The following is a 19,179-nucleotide window of genomic DNA, read 5'->3' as shown; positions in this document are numbered from 1 at the left end:
CGTAACTATGACGGAAACTCCTCCCAATTTTCTAGTTCTTTGAGTTCACGATGTTGGCCCCAATATTTGGAAGACGTTTTGTGCCAAATTTGGGCAGTGCAAACTGAGACTGCGGTTTGTGGTGTCGTGGGGGTGGTGGCTGTTACGCAAAAGCATCTGTACTGGTTGTTTAACTTCCTTAGAATGTTTTTTTTTCGTATGAAACTGTTAACTGTGAAAGTATTAAAATCCCCCTCCTACAGGATTTATTTTTTGATCTGGAAACTTTCAGGGGGATGCTACAAGTATGTTTTTCTCCTTATCTTAAGATCTCCCCCTGTAATTTCTAAACAAAAAACACAAACAAACACACAAAAGAAGATACAACTGGTATTAGAATGAATGCTGAAGGATCTTTTTATTTAATAAATCAAATTCAAAAGTAAATCATCACTTTCACAACATACCATGATCCAAGCATTCTGTAAAATGTCAGCTACTTTATCTCCCTATACCCGTGATATATAGTGCATTATGTACACATTGCTTTTATTTTGGCTTTCTATATGAACTGCTGCCATATTTACAGTATTATTATTATTATTTTTATTTTTTCCTTGTTTTCATTTAAAATAAACGATAACTGGTGATGGATGAATGGTACATTGAAGCTGAAAACGAAATGTGGAGTCTTACCCGTGCTGGGTTCTACGATATTATTACTAACTGGTTGTAAATCTCATATACACGATACATTTTTAAGTGGGAACTGGAGTTTGATTTGCCTCGTAACGTCTCCTTGCACTCTTGCAAGGATTTCGAGAAATTCTTGGCAAGTTTTATGTACATTGTGATATAAAATCCATAACTCGGTTCTTTGCCCCGAAGAAATTTGCTCTTGGGTAGAAAAACTGACTTTTGAAAATGACACTTCTGCCATTTACTAGTCCAACAGAATACAAAGTGCAGAAATATATCATGGGAAAATAACTTGACGTCAAACGAACGAACCAAATTTTCGAGACACGCATAGGATTCATTCTATTTTCAAAGCAGAAATTACTTAAAAAAAACTCTAATTGAAAAAAATTATTATCACAGGAATGTGGAGATTCTAAATTACAGATAATATCACATCCTGCTTCTGTACAAGTTTTACACTAATCTAATAACACTTTAACAAATAAATAATGGAAAGCAAATCCGACATTATGGTCTTGTATGTACTAGAGCATACAGTGCAATATTTTATATATATTTATAGTTCAGATTTGTTTCTCTCTCAAAACAAATATCCAATTTATACACAAGTTTTTCTTTTGGTATAAAACTGTTTCCTTTCTTAAATGGATACATTATTTGTAACCTATCATAAATCTGTCTTAATTTAATTATGCTTTACAAATTATAAGTTGACAACTGTCGAAACACATTAAAGCACTAAGCAAATGAAACACTGTAAACTGAAACACCAGCTGCCACACCACTGTGGTGATGGAGCAGCGAGTAGTATGAATGGACCACCATAAATTCTAGTTAGCTTGTACATGATTTAATTATGATGTGATTCCAATAATTCTAACATTGAGTTTGTGCTGCTGTTTTAAATTCTTGTATGCTTAAAAAAATATCCATTCGGAGGCCAGGACTAGTGAAGGTTTCACGACTGGCATGCGAAAAGCGGGATGTGGCCAACAGAGGTGATATGACAAAAGTTCCGTCGCTCGTTTATCCAAATCAAGTCAGATTGGTAGAATCTGCAGTTGCTGTCAGATGTGAAAGAAAAGGATAAAATGCTATAATTATGGCCAGAAGTAAGATGATCAGAGGGATGAACGAACATGCCGAGACCTGGAAGAGATGAACGTTTCAATAACATGTACTGAATTTTTAAATTATGGATTATTTTATTTAATAAATTACCGTTTTAGTTTGCAAAGTCACCAATTTAAATTCTTCCGTGAGTGCGTCAAGATCTCTCTGAATATTGGCTTTTTGTGTACTGCATTCAGCAAACTTTTCTTTTAGTAGTAATATTTCTTCATTAGCTTCTTTCAACTATAAAAATAAATGTAAGCAATATAAATAAAAATTTAAATAACAGTTTAAATTAAAATAATTAATTTAAAAGAAAAAAAACACACCTCTTTTTCTTTGCTGTCCACTTTTTTACGAAGTTCAATTAATGTTTCTTTCAAGTAATCGCCTCCTTTATTTTCAAGTGCTAAATTAAAGGATTCAAGTTTCCTGTTTGATTCTTGCAAACATGCATAATCTGCTTGTAATTTTATATTTTCATTCCTAAAACTGAAAAATAAATGATACCGTAAGCTCACCAAGCATGTGAAAAAGGAAAATTTACTTTAATTTGCTTACGTTCTTATTTCGGCTTCCATTGCTTTTATCCTAGCTCTGAGAAGTGCACATTCTTCTTGAAGTGTATTACATTCAGCAGTTTTTTGTTCTAAGGTTTTATCATGATTTGATTGGCTTTTAGCATCCTCTGTTAAAATTTTAATTTTCACTAATAAAACAAATAACAAATTTCATCATTTTATAAAAACTGGAGAAAAAAATTAAAATATTAATTCAATATTTACTTTTAAGTTGTTCAGCTTCATTTTGACTTTGCTTACAGATTTGTTGAGTCTCTTGTAATTGTTCTAGATAAAAAAATTTGGATAAGTTAAAATAACATGAATTAAAACAATGTTGTTACATCAATGACACATTTCAACATCTCAAACTGGACTAAACTAATTTCGTACGTTTTGTCTGTTCCAAGTTTTCAATTAGTTTTTGATGAGCTTCTTGTTCTTCCAATGCTATAATATTACCCAGAAAATATAAAAGAAGAAAGCAAAACATGAACAAAAATTAAAAATAAAAAATAAATCCAAGTAAAAAATAAATTTACATTCTATTAAATTTCAATAAACTTTATTGTTTAACAAAGTAAAAACATATTTAAATCATTTTTACTTCTTAAAAAATTATATCCCCAAATTTGAATCTCTTAATTACTCATTCAAAAACACACATTAGCATCAACAAAAACAAAAAAATTAAGCAAAAATTAAATATAAAGAAAAAATCATATTTTTTTAATTCTGCATAATTTAAAACATTTTTCAATTCTATATTATATGAAAGTGAGTCTTACTTTTTAGAGTGTTGGTCTCTTCTTGTTTCAAATGACTTAATTGTTCTTCACCATTTAATTTTTGGAGAAGAACAGAAATCTCTTGTTTTGTTTCTTGATTAGTAATTTCTGCATTTGATAATTGTTCTAAAATTTTAAAAATAGATTCATTAAAGAATAAACATTCAAAAAATGTATTAAGCTGTAAAAATTTTAATATAAAACAATCTGCTACCTTGCAATTTGTTTATTACATCAGATCTTTCATTCAACTGTTTTTTTGTTTGCTGTAATTGTTGTTGAAGCAAACTTGTATCATCATTCATTTTCTTTTCTTTAACTTCTGATTCATTTAATTGTTCTACAATATCAAGTTTATTATTTTTAAAATAAATAATCTCAAAACAAAATGTTTTAAATTAACAATAAATTTACATACCTCTTAGATGCAAAATTTCTTCCTCGATAATTTTTTTATTTTGACGTGTTTCAGCTAATAATTCTAAGAATACAAAATTCTTATTTAATTTTTTCAAAGTTTATAGAAATGACAAAATATTCTGCACTAATTAAACAAGTTTTTTTTTTTTGGTTTGATTCATAAACTTTTTAAAACAAACAAAAATATTTAAAATTTAGAATAATTTTTGGGTATAATAATAAATTACTGGCGAACAAAAGCCTTTAAAATCCAAAAGATTTATAAAAAAAAATATTTTCAGCCTCTTCAGATTCTATAATCAAATAAATTCAAAATACAAATGCTCAAACCTGAAGATGTTAGTTCAGGCAGTTGTATTTTGAATATGTTCCATTATTATTGAGTCCTATGACATGGGTGGTGAACCTAAGGCACATATGCCCAAAGTGGCACATAAAGAGAAACATCTGGCACATAATGTATCATGATTTCGATTTATCATCTGTGTTTTTCAATCATTCTTTTTTAATCAGCTTCTTTACATTTATTCTAATTAAAGCATATTCATTTAATTTCTTTAAATATTATTATTCAAAGTCTAAAAGTTTAGTTCAAACACTGTAAGACTGGAATAAAGTATTATCATAAAAAATGCAAGCCTATGAACCTTATTAAACTTTGGCATTCATAAACATCTTTAAAGCTAAGTTTGTTTACTATTATATGCTATTATTATTATTTGTTTACTATTAAGTTTGTTTACTACTATAAGCTTTATGTTTACTATATGGTAAACGGCTCAAAAAGATTTGCCATCCCTGTCCTATGAGATTTGTTGATCAGGTTGTGAAACTCACTAGTCACTTGCTGGAACTTCAATGGTAACAGCATTTCAAACAGTCTAAGACTAGGAATACTTTAGAACAGCTTCACCTATCTTTTCACCTTATAGACCTTATTGTTTGATAATGAACAGTGAATGAAAAGAGAATCTGATGGAGGATATTGAAAATAACTGAAAACATTTGTTCTTCATAAATATGCTTTTTTTTGGTCTGATTAAAACTCTTATTTGAATTACAGATGTTTTATTTAGATCTTAAAAGATCTAAATGAAACATATATAAATAATGAAATAAAAAAATTTTTATTCATTATTTATATATTGGACAGTTATTCACATTCAGCAATGTTTTTCATACAGATGTGAGAAATATTATAGTACTATGTTCTATTCTTCTATATCAGGTATAAAAATAATTTTTCTGCTTTTAATTTTTATAAACAGAAATGTTAAAAATTAAAAACAGAATTATTAAATGACAATTCTGTTTCTGATCTTTTTGTGTAATGATTCATTTCTATGTAACTACAGCAATGTTTTTAACATGTTTCCTTATAAAATATGCCAAACAGTATTACAAAAATTAAATAAAATGACAATGATCTGTAATAATTTGTTAAAATTTGGTTAATTTTTATTAATTGTAAGTGATATGTTAAGATTTACTAGTAAACAATAAAGTTGTAAATAAATAAGAAAAATTAGAACAAATTAACAGAATTCATACCAAAAACATGCAAAAGTTTATGATAAATTATTAAATTTTATTAATAATTAATTAATTAAAGCATGCAAAACAAATAAAAGTATAGTAAAATAGAATAAATTAACATAATTAAGAAGAATTAAAATGAAAACCCACTACCTTGCAAAAGTGTTACAGAACATGCCAATTGACGAACAGATAATTCTAGATGGTCATTCCGCACTAACATGAGAACAGAATAAAACTTAATGCATGCAAACAACAAATTTCTCAAACCACTTTGACAATAATACAAAAGAAAAAACAAATATTAAACATTTACAAACTTCTTAATTTTTGATTTCTACCTTTAAGTTTCTGAACTTCTTTCTGAAGTTCATTTGTATTATCATGTTGTATTTCATCATGTAAATCGCCATTAGGTTTATTGGAAGGATAAACAATAGTTAAAGTTGTTGTATTTACGTCATTTTCTGTTTGAACTTTCTGTAGTTCAATTTCTAATCTGTTTACTTCTGCTACAGATATAATAGATTAAGTAAGTCATCATTTTCAACTATATTGCCATTAGTTAAAACAGACTTTTCAAATACCTTGAAGTTCTTTAGCAAGATTACTGCACTTTTCTTCTTCTTCTTTGGATTCTCTTAACTGAGCTAAAATTTTAAATTAAATTAAATACAAATGATATAAAATATATACAAAATTTTTAATTTATTGTACCTTTAAGCTTCCCAATTTCATCATCATCATTTGGTAAAATAACATCTAATTGTAGAAAACAAACAAACAAATTATCCACATTTTCATGTAAAAAACTTTAGTTCTTAGCTTTGTATTATTTCACATACCTTGTGTGATTATTGATATTCCATTACTGTCTACATTTTCATCCAAATTGTGTTCTTTTTTCATTTGTTCAAAACGAGCTAAACAAGATGTCAAATATGCAAATTATATAATTAGAATTTTTGAAACTAGAAGAGTAAAGTTTTCATTACCTTTCATCACAACCAATTGCTGTTTTGTAAAATCACAATCAGCTTGAATGCTTTCAATCTATAAAACAGTTAAATTGTCAAATAATCTGTTTTCTCCCTANAGAAATTTTTTACTTTTAGTTTACTATTAAAACAAATTTTATAAATAATAAAAAAATAAAAATACCTCTAAATCTTGTACTTTTCTTATTGCTTCCAATTTTTCTTGTAATACTTTCCTTAAAGATTCCTATTAAAAATAAATAATAATATATATTATTTATAGCTAAGCAAAACTAATATACCTCAAATAATATCATTCTGTATATCTTATTTTCTAAAAGAACTTTTATTTAAGATCATTTATTACACTTCAAAATAAATTTTAAAAATGTTCAGTCAAATTTAAGATAACTATAAAAATATCTAAATAATTTTTCCATTTTTAAAGATAATGTAATTAACTACATGCTTTAAAGGTAAAGTTATTCTCAGGTGACCAGAATAGTAGTGTTAAGTTATGGATTAAATAAATAGTTTTTTAAAAACATATTTTAAATCTACTAGAAATGTAATAATACAACAGTTACAAACATGATTATTATTATAGTAGTAATTCATTTGTTGAAGTGAACCTAAATATACCTTAATTCCTTCTCAAAATTATTGTATTTCTATGCAAATAAGAGCATGTTCTTATGTGTGAAAAGTGCTTGTTTTTGTTTATGAAACATGTCCTACTTTGCTATAAGGGCAGGCTCTTATCTGTGGCAGTTTGTTTTAGCTTATAAGAGCACTGCACTGCACTGCTATGTCAATGTAAATTAAATATAAATATATTGATAAAGTAACTATTCAGTGACATCTCTGTGGTAACCATCATTAAAAATAAAAAGTCAAAATAAGAAAATGCTTCTGATATTATAAAGATTTTTTTTAAATAATGAGTTTTTTTAAGGTACTTTGCAAAGCATAATGCTAATTTGGCCCCTATATAAGAGCATGCTTTTATATGTAAAAAATATGGTGTGTAAAAAGTACATTGAACTGATTGATTGATATGAAATGTTTGAGAAGCAGCAGACTTCTTGCAAAAAATGAAATTATAATTCAAAAGAAATTGTGAAGTACATTATCAGAAAAATTTGAATCTCAAAAAAGTCAAATGTTTTGTGCATTAAAAAATATCAAATAAAGTTCAACCTTCAACACCTAATAGGACATAATGTCTAAGAAGTGGATTGTTATCTGTCTACCTTTAAAGTGTTTTTAATAGTAATTTTCTCTGTGTAAATTATATTTTCTTTTTTCTCATTGTCAATTATTATTTTGTCAATGCTTGAAAAAAATTTACAGTAATATATAAGTAATCATATTCAAGAAATCCTAAAACATGTTATTGAAAAAAAATGTCAACTTAATATGAATCATAATATAAAATTTTTATATAATTTTATAAAAGTTGAATAGAAGTTAAACTAATCACTGTAGTTAACATAAGGAAGTAAATAATACACCTCCAACTTTATCCACTGTTAAAGGTTTATTGCTAACTTCATTACAATTTTATGTATTATGAGAAGATAAAATGTATTAGTTGTAATTAATTTGTTTATAATAAATCCATGTAATAATAAAGTACATTTTAATCAATTTTAACAACATTAATTTTAAAATTTTATTTACCTGCAATTTCTTGTTCAAATCAATAATTTCCTTATGGTTCTTATCATTTTTTTCAGTTAATAACCTGAGTTCTTTTTCTCTATTATCATACACTTCCCGTAAGTGAGAACATTTCTCTTCTGTATTTGATAAGGTATTCTAAAGATAATTTATACAGGTCAACTTAAGTAAACAATATAAATAGTAATTTGCTAAAATTTTAAATAAGTTTTTTAGTTTTATATAAAGAATATTTGACGAATGATACTTGATATTATATAATAAAAATATGTAACAAATATTAATATCAGATATAAATATTAGCATTTGAAATAAACAGATTACAATTATAAATCTGTAAACAATCCATAAATCAAACTTTTCATGAATTATACAATTTTCAATCTTTTTTCAAAATATATTAATTCAAAAGCATTAAAAGTACAAAGAAAACTCACATATGAGAATGTTGCTTCTAATAAAAATGATCTATATATATATAAAATACACAATAAATTGTTATTTTATATTACAGCTTCACTAATTTTTAATAAGATTTTTTAATATTTTTAGCTAACATTGAGATCTACGAAAAAATATTTTCTTAATTTCTTAAGAACTTAATTTTGGATTAAAGAGACATACATACATAGATAAAAAATATTTTCTTTCAGCACTCAGATTTTATTATGTATTAAAATGATCTAAAACTACAGCTTATGTATTGAGTTGCACAANACAAAATTAAATTACAAATTTTATTTATCAAAGAAAATACTACGTGTTCAGTCCTAGGGTCAGAGTCTGCTTCCTAGAACGATTGTGGGTGGTACTGTCACCACCTGATTCGGTGGGGTGAGATGCGCCACCCCTTTAAATGACGTGACAGTGGGTTAGTCTGCATAGCTCTCATACTTGTGTTGTAGTTTAACATCAAATCAGATAAAATGGCTAGCTTAAATAGGAAAGCGTTAACGTTAGACTGCAAAGTAGAAATAATTAAAGCAGTTGAAAGTGGAAGAAAAAAGGCAGATGTATGCAGAGACTTTGGTTTAGCAAATTCTACAGTGTGCACAATAATAAAAAACAGAGAGAAAATTTTGAAAAGTTTTCAAGATGGCAAGGGACAAGTGAAAAAAATTAAGTTATGTGAAAAAGTCAATATTGATGACGCTCTAATTAAGTGGTTTAACCAATGCAGAAGTTCCAACTTACCACTAAATGGACTAATGGAAAAAGCAGAAGAATTTGGACGACTACTAGGCGATACTAACTTTAAATGTTCTAATGGATGGCTAGACCGTTTTAAACAAAGACATAACATAAGTTTTGGGAAAGTGTGTGGAGAAGCAAAAAGTGTAAATTTACTGGACGTTGAAAACTGGTTAAGAGATGTGTGGCCTAAACTAAGGGGAGAATATGCAGATGAAGACATTTATAATGCAGATGAAACCGGGATATTTTACAAACTTTTACCAGATAAAACATTTAAATTTAAAAAGGAAAAGTGTGTTGTTGGAAAACTTGCGAAAGATAGAATAACAGCTTTTGTTTGTGCTAATATGACTGGTACAGACAAAAGAAAACTTCTTGTAATAGGAAAATCAAAGAATCCAAGATGTTTTAAAAACATAAAAACACTACCAGTAAATTACAAAGCGAACAAAAAGTCATGGATGACGTCTGAGATTTTTGAAGAAGAAATTCGAAAATGGGATAAAGAACTTATTGGTAAATGAAAAAAGTTTTACTCCTTGTCGATAATTGCCCAGCACATCCAATTTTAGAAAATTTAAAGAACATCAAACTTGTATTCCTTCCTCCGAATTGTACTAGCGTACTTCAACCAATGGATCAAGGAATTATAAGAAGCCTTAAATCTCACTTCAGAAAAATTCTTTTACAAAAAATTATAACAAATATGGAAGATAAAAATAAAATGGCAATTTCTTTATTAGATGCAATTGATTTTTTGGAAAAATCTTGGTGTAAGGTTAGTTCGCTAATAATAGCAAACTGTTTTCACCATGCAAAATTGTGTAATAGTCAAACAGCTATTACATTTACGAAAGATGACAATGAGGACAATGACATTCCTCTATCGGAATTAATTAAAACACTTCAGAGTTCAGAAAATGGCGAATTTTTGTTATCTTCTGCTACTGAATATGAGTGTGTAGATGAAAATTTAATAACATCTCAATTTTATACAGATGCAGATATTATTTAGCAAATTAAATGTTCAGACGAAAAAAATGTGGATGATGATGATGATAATAATGATGATGAAATATCAAACAGAGAAACTGCAGTGCCGTCAACTAAGGAAGCGAGTAATGCGATAAAATTATTGAAAATGTTTTACAGGTCTCGTAAAACTTCATCGGAAATAATGAACAAAATCTACGACTTAGAAAATGACATTGATAAACAATTTTTAGGTGAAAAATGCCTACAATCTAAAATAACTGACTATTTTTAAGTGAATATTTTTATTGTTTCTTTTTAATTGATATACATTATTTAATCTAAAAGTGAAAGATATTTGACTTCTTGTCCATTGTTAGATAAGCAAGAAACGAGAAAATTATCATCCAGGCGTTAACAANCAAAATCTACGACTTAGAAAATGACATTGATAAACAATTTTTAGGTGAAAAATGCCTACAATCTAAAATAACTGACTTTTTTTAAGTGAATATTTTTATTGTTTCTTTTTAATTGATATACATTAATTTAACCTAAAAGTGAAAGATATTCGACTTCATGTCCATTGTTAGATAAGCAAGAAACGAGAAAATTATCATCCAGGCATTAATAACACCTGGATGATAATTTTCTCGTTTCTTGCTTAATTTAACTTTTTGTTGCTTTTTGATTGGACATTATTCTCAAAACCGAAAGTGCCGCCATTATCGAAACTTGATAAATAAAAATTTCTTATAAAAAATAATTTTTGAAATTTTTAATTACATCGTTGTAAATTTAGACATAATAATGTAAATAAAGTTAATTTAAACATTTAGTTTGCACTTTTATACATACAATATAAAATTAGATGAATTTTATAATAGATTTTTAACAGACTTGATACTTTTATGGGACTGAAATTACGACCCCGCAGACACTCGGTTATAACGTCAAAAAATTGCCGGTCCCATGGATGACGTTATAAGCTGGTTAAACTGTATTGTACTTATGTATATATTCTTATTATATACAGTGGGTGATCAGTTAACAAACATAATCCATTCCAAGACTTTGTTCGCTATCCGAATTGTTTGTTAACCGATTATTGATTTACCATAAGTTTTCTATGGGAATTTGATTAATTTGTTCTGGAGACCCCCAAAAAAAATAAAAAATATATACTTTCTTACTATGTTCACTTATATGTAATAATAAAAATACATATATACACGGTCTTGCATTTTTATTAGTCATGCTTTTTCCGTTTATAGGGGTTAAATAATCTGTCCAATGTCGATTGCTTTTCTGTCTTCTTCATGATTTTTCAGAAGTAATTAATAGCATTGTAATTGTAGAGATCTATAGGCCTATTAACCTCAACCTGGTTTGGATGCCATTTTAAGACCGTTGTTCTGACATCCTCCTACTTCTTCAAAAGATCTTTAATAGCAGATATCGGCATAAATCTACATTTTCAGAAGAAACGTAAAAGAATTGTTTCTGTCAGAAATATAAAAGGCTGGAATTACAAGGGAGAGTTTCAAAGTTTGGGGGAATACTATCCAATCAGTATATACTGGGTAGAATGTCAATGTCAACGTCTCCTGCACTCCGAAAAGTTTCGAATTGTTGCCTGAAGACAAAGGAAGACCAATCAGTATTCGTTATTTTACGTCGCTTCTTCCTGTGTTTGTTCAGTGAAGTGTTCGTTGTCCGATCATAAAAATCTTTTGCGAAAGTATTCATTATCCGATCTGTTCGTTAACCAATCACCCACTGTATATCATATCAAAACAGTCTAGGATTGTATAAATATTTTAAACCAAAACTATAAAAATACTGTATTTTTACATCATTTTAATTCATAGGAATAAATATTAATTGTTATTTATAACTTTCTTGTTTTCTTTAAAATTGAAAATTATTTTGGTAAAACAAAATCCATAAAACTGAACTAAGACATAAGAGCAAATCAAACTATGATAAATGAGTGTTTCTGTGCTTGTAATTTTAATTTATTTGAATCAATTTGTAAATCAGAACTAACATATTGTAATAAATTCTTTTATACCCTTTGATTTTACAATAGGTGCTTAGTTTTCTATGAATTCATTCACATTAATTTTAGTATCAATCAATTTGAAAATTTTCTAATAATCTCCTTTGTTTTGTCAAAAACTTCTCTCACTTTCAAGGAAGATTGCTGTGCATGCATTAATGATAATATTGTAGATACTCTCATTTAGATATATATTGTTTGTGTTCATTTGAAACAGTATAATGTTGTGTGCAGTTGTAGCTTTTTAATAGTACAGGTATCCCTCGTATAACATGGTAGTTACGTTGCAAGAAAGTGCAGTGTTATGCAAATCTGTGCTATATGAAACATAGGACTAATGCAAAACATAGGGTTCCAGAAGTAAGTAACGAAAAATAATAGTATACTTTTGCTAAGAGGAATATGTTTATTAAAGCAATCAATAATTTATTTCCAATAATTAACAATCACAATTAAGTTTAAAAGTACTGTATTACATGTTGTTATTAATTTTAGTTAAAATGAGAGTGTTCTCTTTTTACAAAGTATTGTCATCATCTCAGCTTTTTTGTTGATCTTGATCAGAAGCATCAGCAACATTTTCACATTTTTTACTTTAACATAAAAAGTTTTTGTGGATAACAAAATAAAATTGTTATTAATCAAAAATTTGTTTTAGCAGATCACATTTATTCAGTTGAATACTGAGTGACTATTCCCACATATTTGTGTTCAAATACCAAGATACTGCCGTATTTCATTTGTCATTTTATGAATGATTGCTTGCCTATTAAGCTAAAAAACAGGTTAATAACACTTACCTAAAAATGTTTAAATAAACTTTACTAAATACAAACATATAAAAAAAAAACACAGTATCAGTCTGAAGGGCTAAAGCATGAAAGCAACTACAAGAATATGTGGTTGATAGGAAAGTTAGGACAAAAAAGAAAAAATTGCACTATCAGTTTTCATTAAAGTAAACCCGACGAAAAGCACAAAAAAATTTGAAAATTTCAATATTCTAAAATCTGTAGACAAATTTGACACGCATGCTTACTTAAATAAAAGAAATATCAAATAACAAAGTTTACACTTAAGAATTATGAAATTTTGTATAGAGGATTTCCAAAACAATGTTAGAATGAAATCATGTTGTAGAAGTACTGTGCTGTATGAGGGATACCTGTATACCTAATTTTACCAAACTTAATTTTTGAAATTGCCTACTGTAATTTTCTGTAACTTGTTACATTATGTTCTAGCAGTTTATTGTGTAGATTAATCCTTTTATTCTAAATATTTTAAATATAATTTTCAGTTTAAGACAAATAAAAAAGGGTAGTATCTAATCATAAGTTCGATTGCCAATGAAAATGTGGTTAAAAATACCATGCAAATCTATAACATCAGAAAATAATTGAAATTATTACACAAATTGAGGATTGGCATATCTCTCCATTATAACAATAATTCTGAAAAATGACAATGTAAACAGTAAACAGTAAAAAGAAAATAACTAAAAACAACAATTTTTCCAAAAATCAAAAAATCTTTATTTCATTAAATAATTTTGGTGATATTTAATGAATTAAGATTTTTTTTGTATTTTCTAAGAGGCATGTTGTTTTACAAATATTAATTTAATGTTGAAAGAAAGTTATGCAAGGAGGATAACCATATAATATTCATCTGATCTTGTTTTCAATGTGGATAAGATTAACCTCAATTGGAAGAAGATACTTTAAGACCTCTCTGTAATGTAGAGAAACAAACTTTTGAATTTAAATCTGTCAAGAGCTGTTTAACTTTCTTCTTGATAAAATGCTTCAAAAATAAAACTGAAGCCACTGAATGAATGTCATTTGAAATTTTCAAATAATGAAGGTTCTCATTAAAACAAATTTACCAGATATCTTAACTTTAAACAAAATGGAGTTGAACATTACAAGATCAACTATTATACATATTATTTTTATTCAATATTTACTATTGCTACTAATAACAATACTTATAATGATAATAATTTTCCACGATGCTTGTGTTGATCTAGAATATTGAATAATTATTGGACAGGTAAGAATGACTATAGATACAAGATTAATATCTGATCAAATACTACTCTTTATAACAAATTAACTAGGTGTTAGCAACTTTTAAATCATATCACCTCTGACAAACATTTAAAGATGTTGTGTTCAACTCTGTCATAGGATACTGGATATATCACCCCATAGGATACTGATGTCATAGGATACTGGACATCATGGTGTCATAGGATACTGGACTTATATCACCCCAAAAACATCCAAATTAATATTAGTTATCAGAGATCAAGTCATTCTATAAAAATAAGAGAAAATATAGTCTAAATTTACATAATTTCAGAGGATCTGAAATAGCAGTGAAGAATGCCAATGTAGTTCCTGCAATACTCGCAAACTGGAACTTAACAAACAAGCCTAATGAAGTGACATATTGAATTTTTGGAAAGCCATTCTCATTCTCTTAATGAACATATGATACACTTCACGCCAGCGTTTAGAATTAAATAAATAAATGACACTTTCGTGTTGCAGCATTATTAATAGCGATTTGTTAAAATTCAGGTGTACTCGCAAGTACTTTCAACAGCTTACAGCCATCATCCTCATGCAAAAATCGAATACATTTATTATCAAATTATCAGTTTTTTTAATGAACTTTTCAAATTACGTAATGCACATAGATGGAATATAGAATAAACATTAAAATTGAAATAATTAAATGTTTTTATAGAAACGTGATGTAATGACGTAATCTCCCCAAAAATACACAAGTGGTGCTGTGTGTAGCTGTGATATAAATTAGAATGCAAAGTTATAACTTGGATTGTTTAAATAATGTTATCCACAGCTGTGGTATTTCCAATGTCAGTGCATTGTACGGCATTACTGCAGATATGTAAAAGTTCTCCCATATAAATATTTCTCTATGATTATTGCAATGTTTGAGCAATTTAGTGTGGTCCCAAAGTGGAAGATAATCCTGGTCTAGAACCTTTTTTGCTAATTCTGTTGCTGGTCTATTATTTTTAATGTTTTCTTGATGTTCCAGGATGCGGGACTGTAGCTTTCTTGTAGCTCCTATGTAGAAAATTTCTTCCCCTGACAAGGTATGCTTTAATGGAATTTTATAGACCCTGATTTTTTGTTCAATGTGAGTGTGTGTCTATCATTGCACAATAATCTTCATAGTGTTGGTTGAGGGGCTACAGGTAATATAAAACCATGCTTTCTACATACATGTGTTATTTTTAGTGATATGGGGCCCAAATATGGTTTCGGCAGACGTATTATCTTTAGATCTTCCTTGTTTTAGAGGAAAGACTTTGGAAACAATTTGTTTTTGACCCATTGATATGGGTCAAAAATAGACATATCAATACATATCAATAGCTGGAATTAGACATATTATTAGTCAGACATATCAATACCTGGAATTAGAATATCCAGCTTTGTGCATCATCCTATTAATAATTTGTAATTCTTTATCTATTAATACCTGGATGGGTGGGATAAGGAGCACGCTCCTGATGAGAGAAGTAATAGCAGAGTTTACAAAGTTTCAGGGTTGGAATAATAAACGTATTTGATTTTTGCTTGAGGATGACATCTGTAAACTGTTGAAAGTACTTGCGAGTACACCTGAATTTTAACAAATCGCTATTAATAATGCCGCAACATGGAAGTATCATTTATTCATTCATTCTCTTACAAATGAAGAACTGAATGGTTTATCTGCACGACTGATTCAGAAATCACAGCAGCAATAATGAACAGAAAAGCAAGAAAAGCCATTTTATAGTCCTATAGACTATAAAATGGCTAATATCTATAGAAACAGACAACAGCAGGGATAGATACCTCCGGAAGTTAAGATAACACTGATCCCGATTGAGAGTAGAATTAAAAATTCTATTCTATTTTGTTTTAAAAGAGAAGTCAATGCATTGTTGTAGCTTTATTAACACATTCTGCAGGATAGAAGGCATCAAGAAAGATAGACAACTCTCCTTTTTATTTTATAAAAATCAAAAGAACTTCTAATTAATCAAAAAGACAACAAATGATGATTACATCAATGTACACCAATCCTCAGCCAGAATGTTCCTGGTCTCTCTATTTTATTACAGATAAATGTGATACAAATACATTAATATATTATTTCTTATTTAATATACATAAATATTTTATGTAATTTTAATTTGTATATAAAGATTTAGGTCTCAAATTTTTGTATACCTAGAAATGTATCCCATTGAAATTCATTGTAATTTTATCTTTCATTTTATTTAAAGTCTATACATGTATATAAGTATACTATATAGAGAGGAGCATCTCCAAGAATCTAATCCAAACATAAAGAAAAACCTTACTACAGTTTAATTAAAAATGTAATCTCAAAATAATGCCAAATGTCTAATACTGCATACAACAGCTAATAAATAATAGTATTTTGCATCCATTTATTCAAAAATTGGTTGATGTTACCCTAGGTATCCAGATGGTGGCGTTTCCGGTAATCTCGTATCGGGGTACCAAGCGACGCTTGTGATAGAGGGAGCTGAATTTTAACGCGGCGGGATATGCAAATTAATTCTGCTAAACGGACGAGGGGCATATGCGCGTGCGAAAGTTCAAATTGCGTGACGACGACGACTATGAAGAAGAAGGTCAGTTTGTTACAGGAATTTGTTTTGATTTTGTTTAAATTGAAGGCAATTTTTTGTTTTTTCTCCCATTAATTATTTTTTTTTTTTCCGAATGAGTGATTTGGACATTGCCTCCGGACAATTTTGGTGGGGATGTACCTCCCGGGACTTTTTCCGTCTTCTCGAAAGCGACTATCCCGAGTTGGGTCTGGATCCCAGTATCGACAAAGGGTTTATATTTGCGGTAAAACTAGGATTACAGCACGTTGCTGATGTTTGCTCGAAATGTTCGAAACCTTGCAAAATCATTTATCGTGACGATAGGAAATCGTGTGCAATGAGATGTCAAAAATGCTGGAACAACAGTTCGGCGTTCGAAGGAACTTTCAAAGGCAAATTCGGCAAAATTCCCTGGAGTAGCATATTGTCGTTTGTGTGGCATTATTTAGCGTTGGATTGCTCGACTACAGTATCGGCTAATGCTGCCGGAATTTCTAACAAGGCCGCTGTCAACTGGTTGAACCACGTCCGATTCGTAATGCTAGTAGCTTTGCACAATATCCTGTCGTTCAAAATCAGAGGTCTGGGAAAAACTGTTGAACTGGACGAGACAGTTATCTGTAAGCACAAGTATGAAAAAGGCTGTAAACTGAAGAGCACAAAGTGGGTAGTGGGCGGAATATGCCGAGAAGACAAAAGCTGCTTTGTGTGTCAAGTGAACGATAGATCAGAAACAATGCTTAACTGGATCGTTTGTAAATTCGTAAACTCAGGTAGCACCATTTTGATGGACGAATGGAAGGGATACAACCACATAGACGACCTGGAAGGCATTGAAATCACCCACGAGACGGTTAATCATTCGGAGAATTTTGTGAACCCAAAAACTGGGGTTCACACCCAAAACATAGAGAGATTGTGGGGATACTTGAAAAACAAGAAAAACCTACCGAAACATTACATGGAAGACCTATCGGATTCGTACATGTACAGCTTCATGTATAAAAAATACCACGATTGGCCCTCAAAAAAAAAACCAGGCAAACGTTTCTACATTTTTTCGCAACATTTAAGTAATATATTTCCTGGATCCAGAAGATTACCATTATGGGAAGAGCCTGAGACCGTGCCCGCAGCTCCTGTTAATAAAAGGAAAAAGGAAGAAAACGCGGCTGAACAAAAAGGGAAAAACAAGGAATCGCAAAAAGTAGGAAAAAACGGAGAAAGAGAGAGAGAAGCAAGCGAAAGTAAGTAAAAAATTAAAATTTTTTTATGCATTATTTTTCTTTATATGTATGAATTAATTGTTGAAGAAATATAAAAATATAAAACAATGGGATCGGTAAGAATACTAAAAATATAATTTCTAAAAATAGACGAGTAAATTAAAACACTCTTTCCTAGACCGACTTCGAGTGATTTATATTAGCGGACAAATAGTAATCAACAAAGATACTTTACTTTAACCAATGTTAATTCTTTTATTTTCATAGTTTTCAAATCACGTTCCAAATGCATTTCGCCTTTACAGCCTCATCAGTGGATTATCCAACAACCAGACACTTATTTCCTTTTATACAAATAAATTTTTCCCAGCATGCATCAACGTTAAGACCGACATTCTGATTCAACAAATTTGCATGTTCTATTATACAAAGATGTTCTACCACACGTCTTTTAAACAAATTTTCCATTTTATACAATATTCTTACAGAGTCTCTATTAATTTTACAATTATAATTAACACAATGTTGATACCATGGTGACTCTTGTCTTTTTAGACGAATCGCTGCCTCGTGTTCTTTTAGGCGTATCTCGAGCTTCCGTCCCGTTTCTCCAACATATGATTTCGCTTGTAAACAATCACATGATACCTTGTAGACCACTCCTGCGACGTCAAGCTGATTTCTTACTGTTTTTCGACCTTTAGTATTTATAATATTAATAACATTCGACATTTTATTTTCCTGCTTGGCCACTACACATACAGAAGACTTTTTAAATAAAGGTTTATATCGTTCATAAAAACTATATATATAAGGCATTTTTACATAAATGTTATTATCTATACAATTTTTAACATTATATCTGTAATTTATAAAAGAATTATACCACTTACAAATTTTATTCTTCGGGTAATCATTCAATAAATATTTTCTAAATAATTGTTTAATTTCTTTATTTATATCTTCATAGAGTGTTGTTCTGTTTAGTATTTTCCTCAATTCCATGGTAAAAACGTTTCTCTTAGTTTCTATAGGGCAATAAGATTTATAACTAATTGTTTTTTCTGTATTACACAATTTTTCATACTTACGGAACACCAATTGCGTTTTCTCACGCTTAATAGTCACATCCAAATAGTTTATTTCCTGATTCTGTTCCAATTCACTAGTAAACTTTATATTGGGTTGTAAGGTATTCGCATAATCTTCTATTTCATGAGGTGTTACCATACAGGAATCAAAAATAATTAATATGTCATCCACATAACGAGCATAAAATTCTATACCTGGAACTT

The 19,179-nt window shown here is 28.9% G+C and overlaps 2 protein-coding genes across 2 annotated transcripts in view; one reads left to right on the top strand and one right to left on the bottom strand.

Annotated features, from left to right (window-relative positions):
- Positions 1 to 82: 82 nt before the first annotated feature.
- LOC111637420 (sarcolemmal membrane-associated protein-like) overlaps positions 83 to 19,179 on the bottom strand; it is a 92,784-nt gene continuing 73,687 nt past the window's right edge. Inside the window, exons 8-24 of the mRNA XM_023382907.1 lie at positions 7,759 to 7,896; positions 6,260 to 6,322; positions 6,094 to 6,151; positions 5,944 to 6,021; positions 5,816 to 5,860; positions 5,686 to 5,748; positions 5,440 to 5,610; positions 5,252 to 5,314; positions 3,561 to 3,623; positions 3,357 to 3,482; positions 3,143 to 3,268; positions 2,748 to 2,804; positions 2,580 to 2,642; positions 2,356 to 2,503; positions 2,124 to 2,286; positions 1,903 to 2,037; positions 83 to 1,830 (exon numbers count right to left, since the gene is read on the bottom strand). Coding sequence (XP_023238675.1) covers positions 1,717 to 1,830; positions 1,903 to 2,037; positions 2,124 to 2,286; positions 2,356 to 2,503; positions 2,580 to 2,642; positions 2,748 to 2,804; positions 3,143 to 3,268; positions 3,357 to 3,482; positions 3,561 to 3,623; positions 5,252 to 5,314; positions 5,440 to 5,610; positions 5,686 to 5,748; positions 5,816 to 5,860; positions 5,944 to 6,021; positions 6,094 to 6,151; positions 6,260 to 6,322; positions 7,759 to 7,896 — 1,674 coding nt within the window. The 3' untranslated portion in view covers positions 83 to 1,716. The remainder of the gene's footprint in view (positions 1,831 to 1,902; positions 2,038 to 2,123; positions 2,287 to 2,355; positions 2,504 to 2,579; positions 2,643 to 2,747; positions 2,805 to 3,142; positions 3,269 to 3,356; positions 3,483 to 3,560; positions 3,624 to 5,251; positions 5,315 to 5,439; positions 5,611 to 5,685; positions 5,749 to 5,815; positions 5,861 to 5,943; positions 6,022 to 6,093; positions 6,152 to 6,259; positions 6,323 to 7,758; positions 7,897 to 19,179) is intronic.
- Positions 8,522 to 9,605, top strand: LOC111637618 (tigger transposable element-derived protein 4-like). Its single transcript, XM_023383145.1, has one exon. It carries the CDS (start codon positions 8,685 to 8,687, stop codon positions 9,474 to 9,476), a length of 792 nt encoding a protein of 263 aa, XP_023238913.1. The 5' UTR covers positions 8,522 to 8,684; the 3' UTR covers positions 9,477 to 9,605.

Source organism: Centruroides sculpturatus, unplaced genomic scaffold (genome assembly GCF_000671375.1).
Source record: "Centruroides sculpturatus isolate CEXI.00-Female unplaced genomic scaffold, Cexi_2.0 scaffold53, whole genome shotgun sequence".
NCBI lineage: Eukaryota > Metazoa > Arthropoda > Arachnida > Scorpiones > Buthidae > Centruroides > Centruroides sculpturatus.
The sequence above is the reverse complement of the archived record's forward strand: the minus strand, read 5'-3'. Positions and strand labels throughout refer to the sequence as shown.

Coding starts and splice junctions, on each gene's coding strand:
- LOC111637618 (XM_023383145.1), top strand. CDS start 8,685: ATGGCTAGCTTAAATAGGAAAGCGTTAACGTTAGACTGCAAAGTAGAA.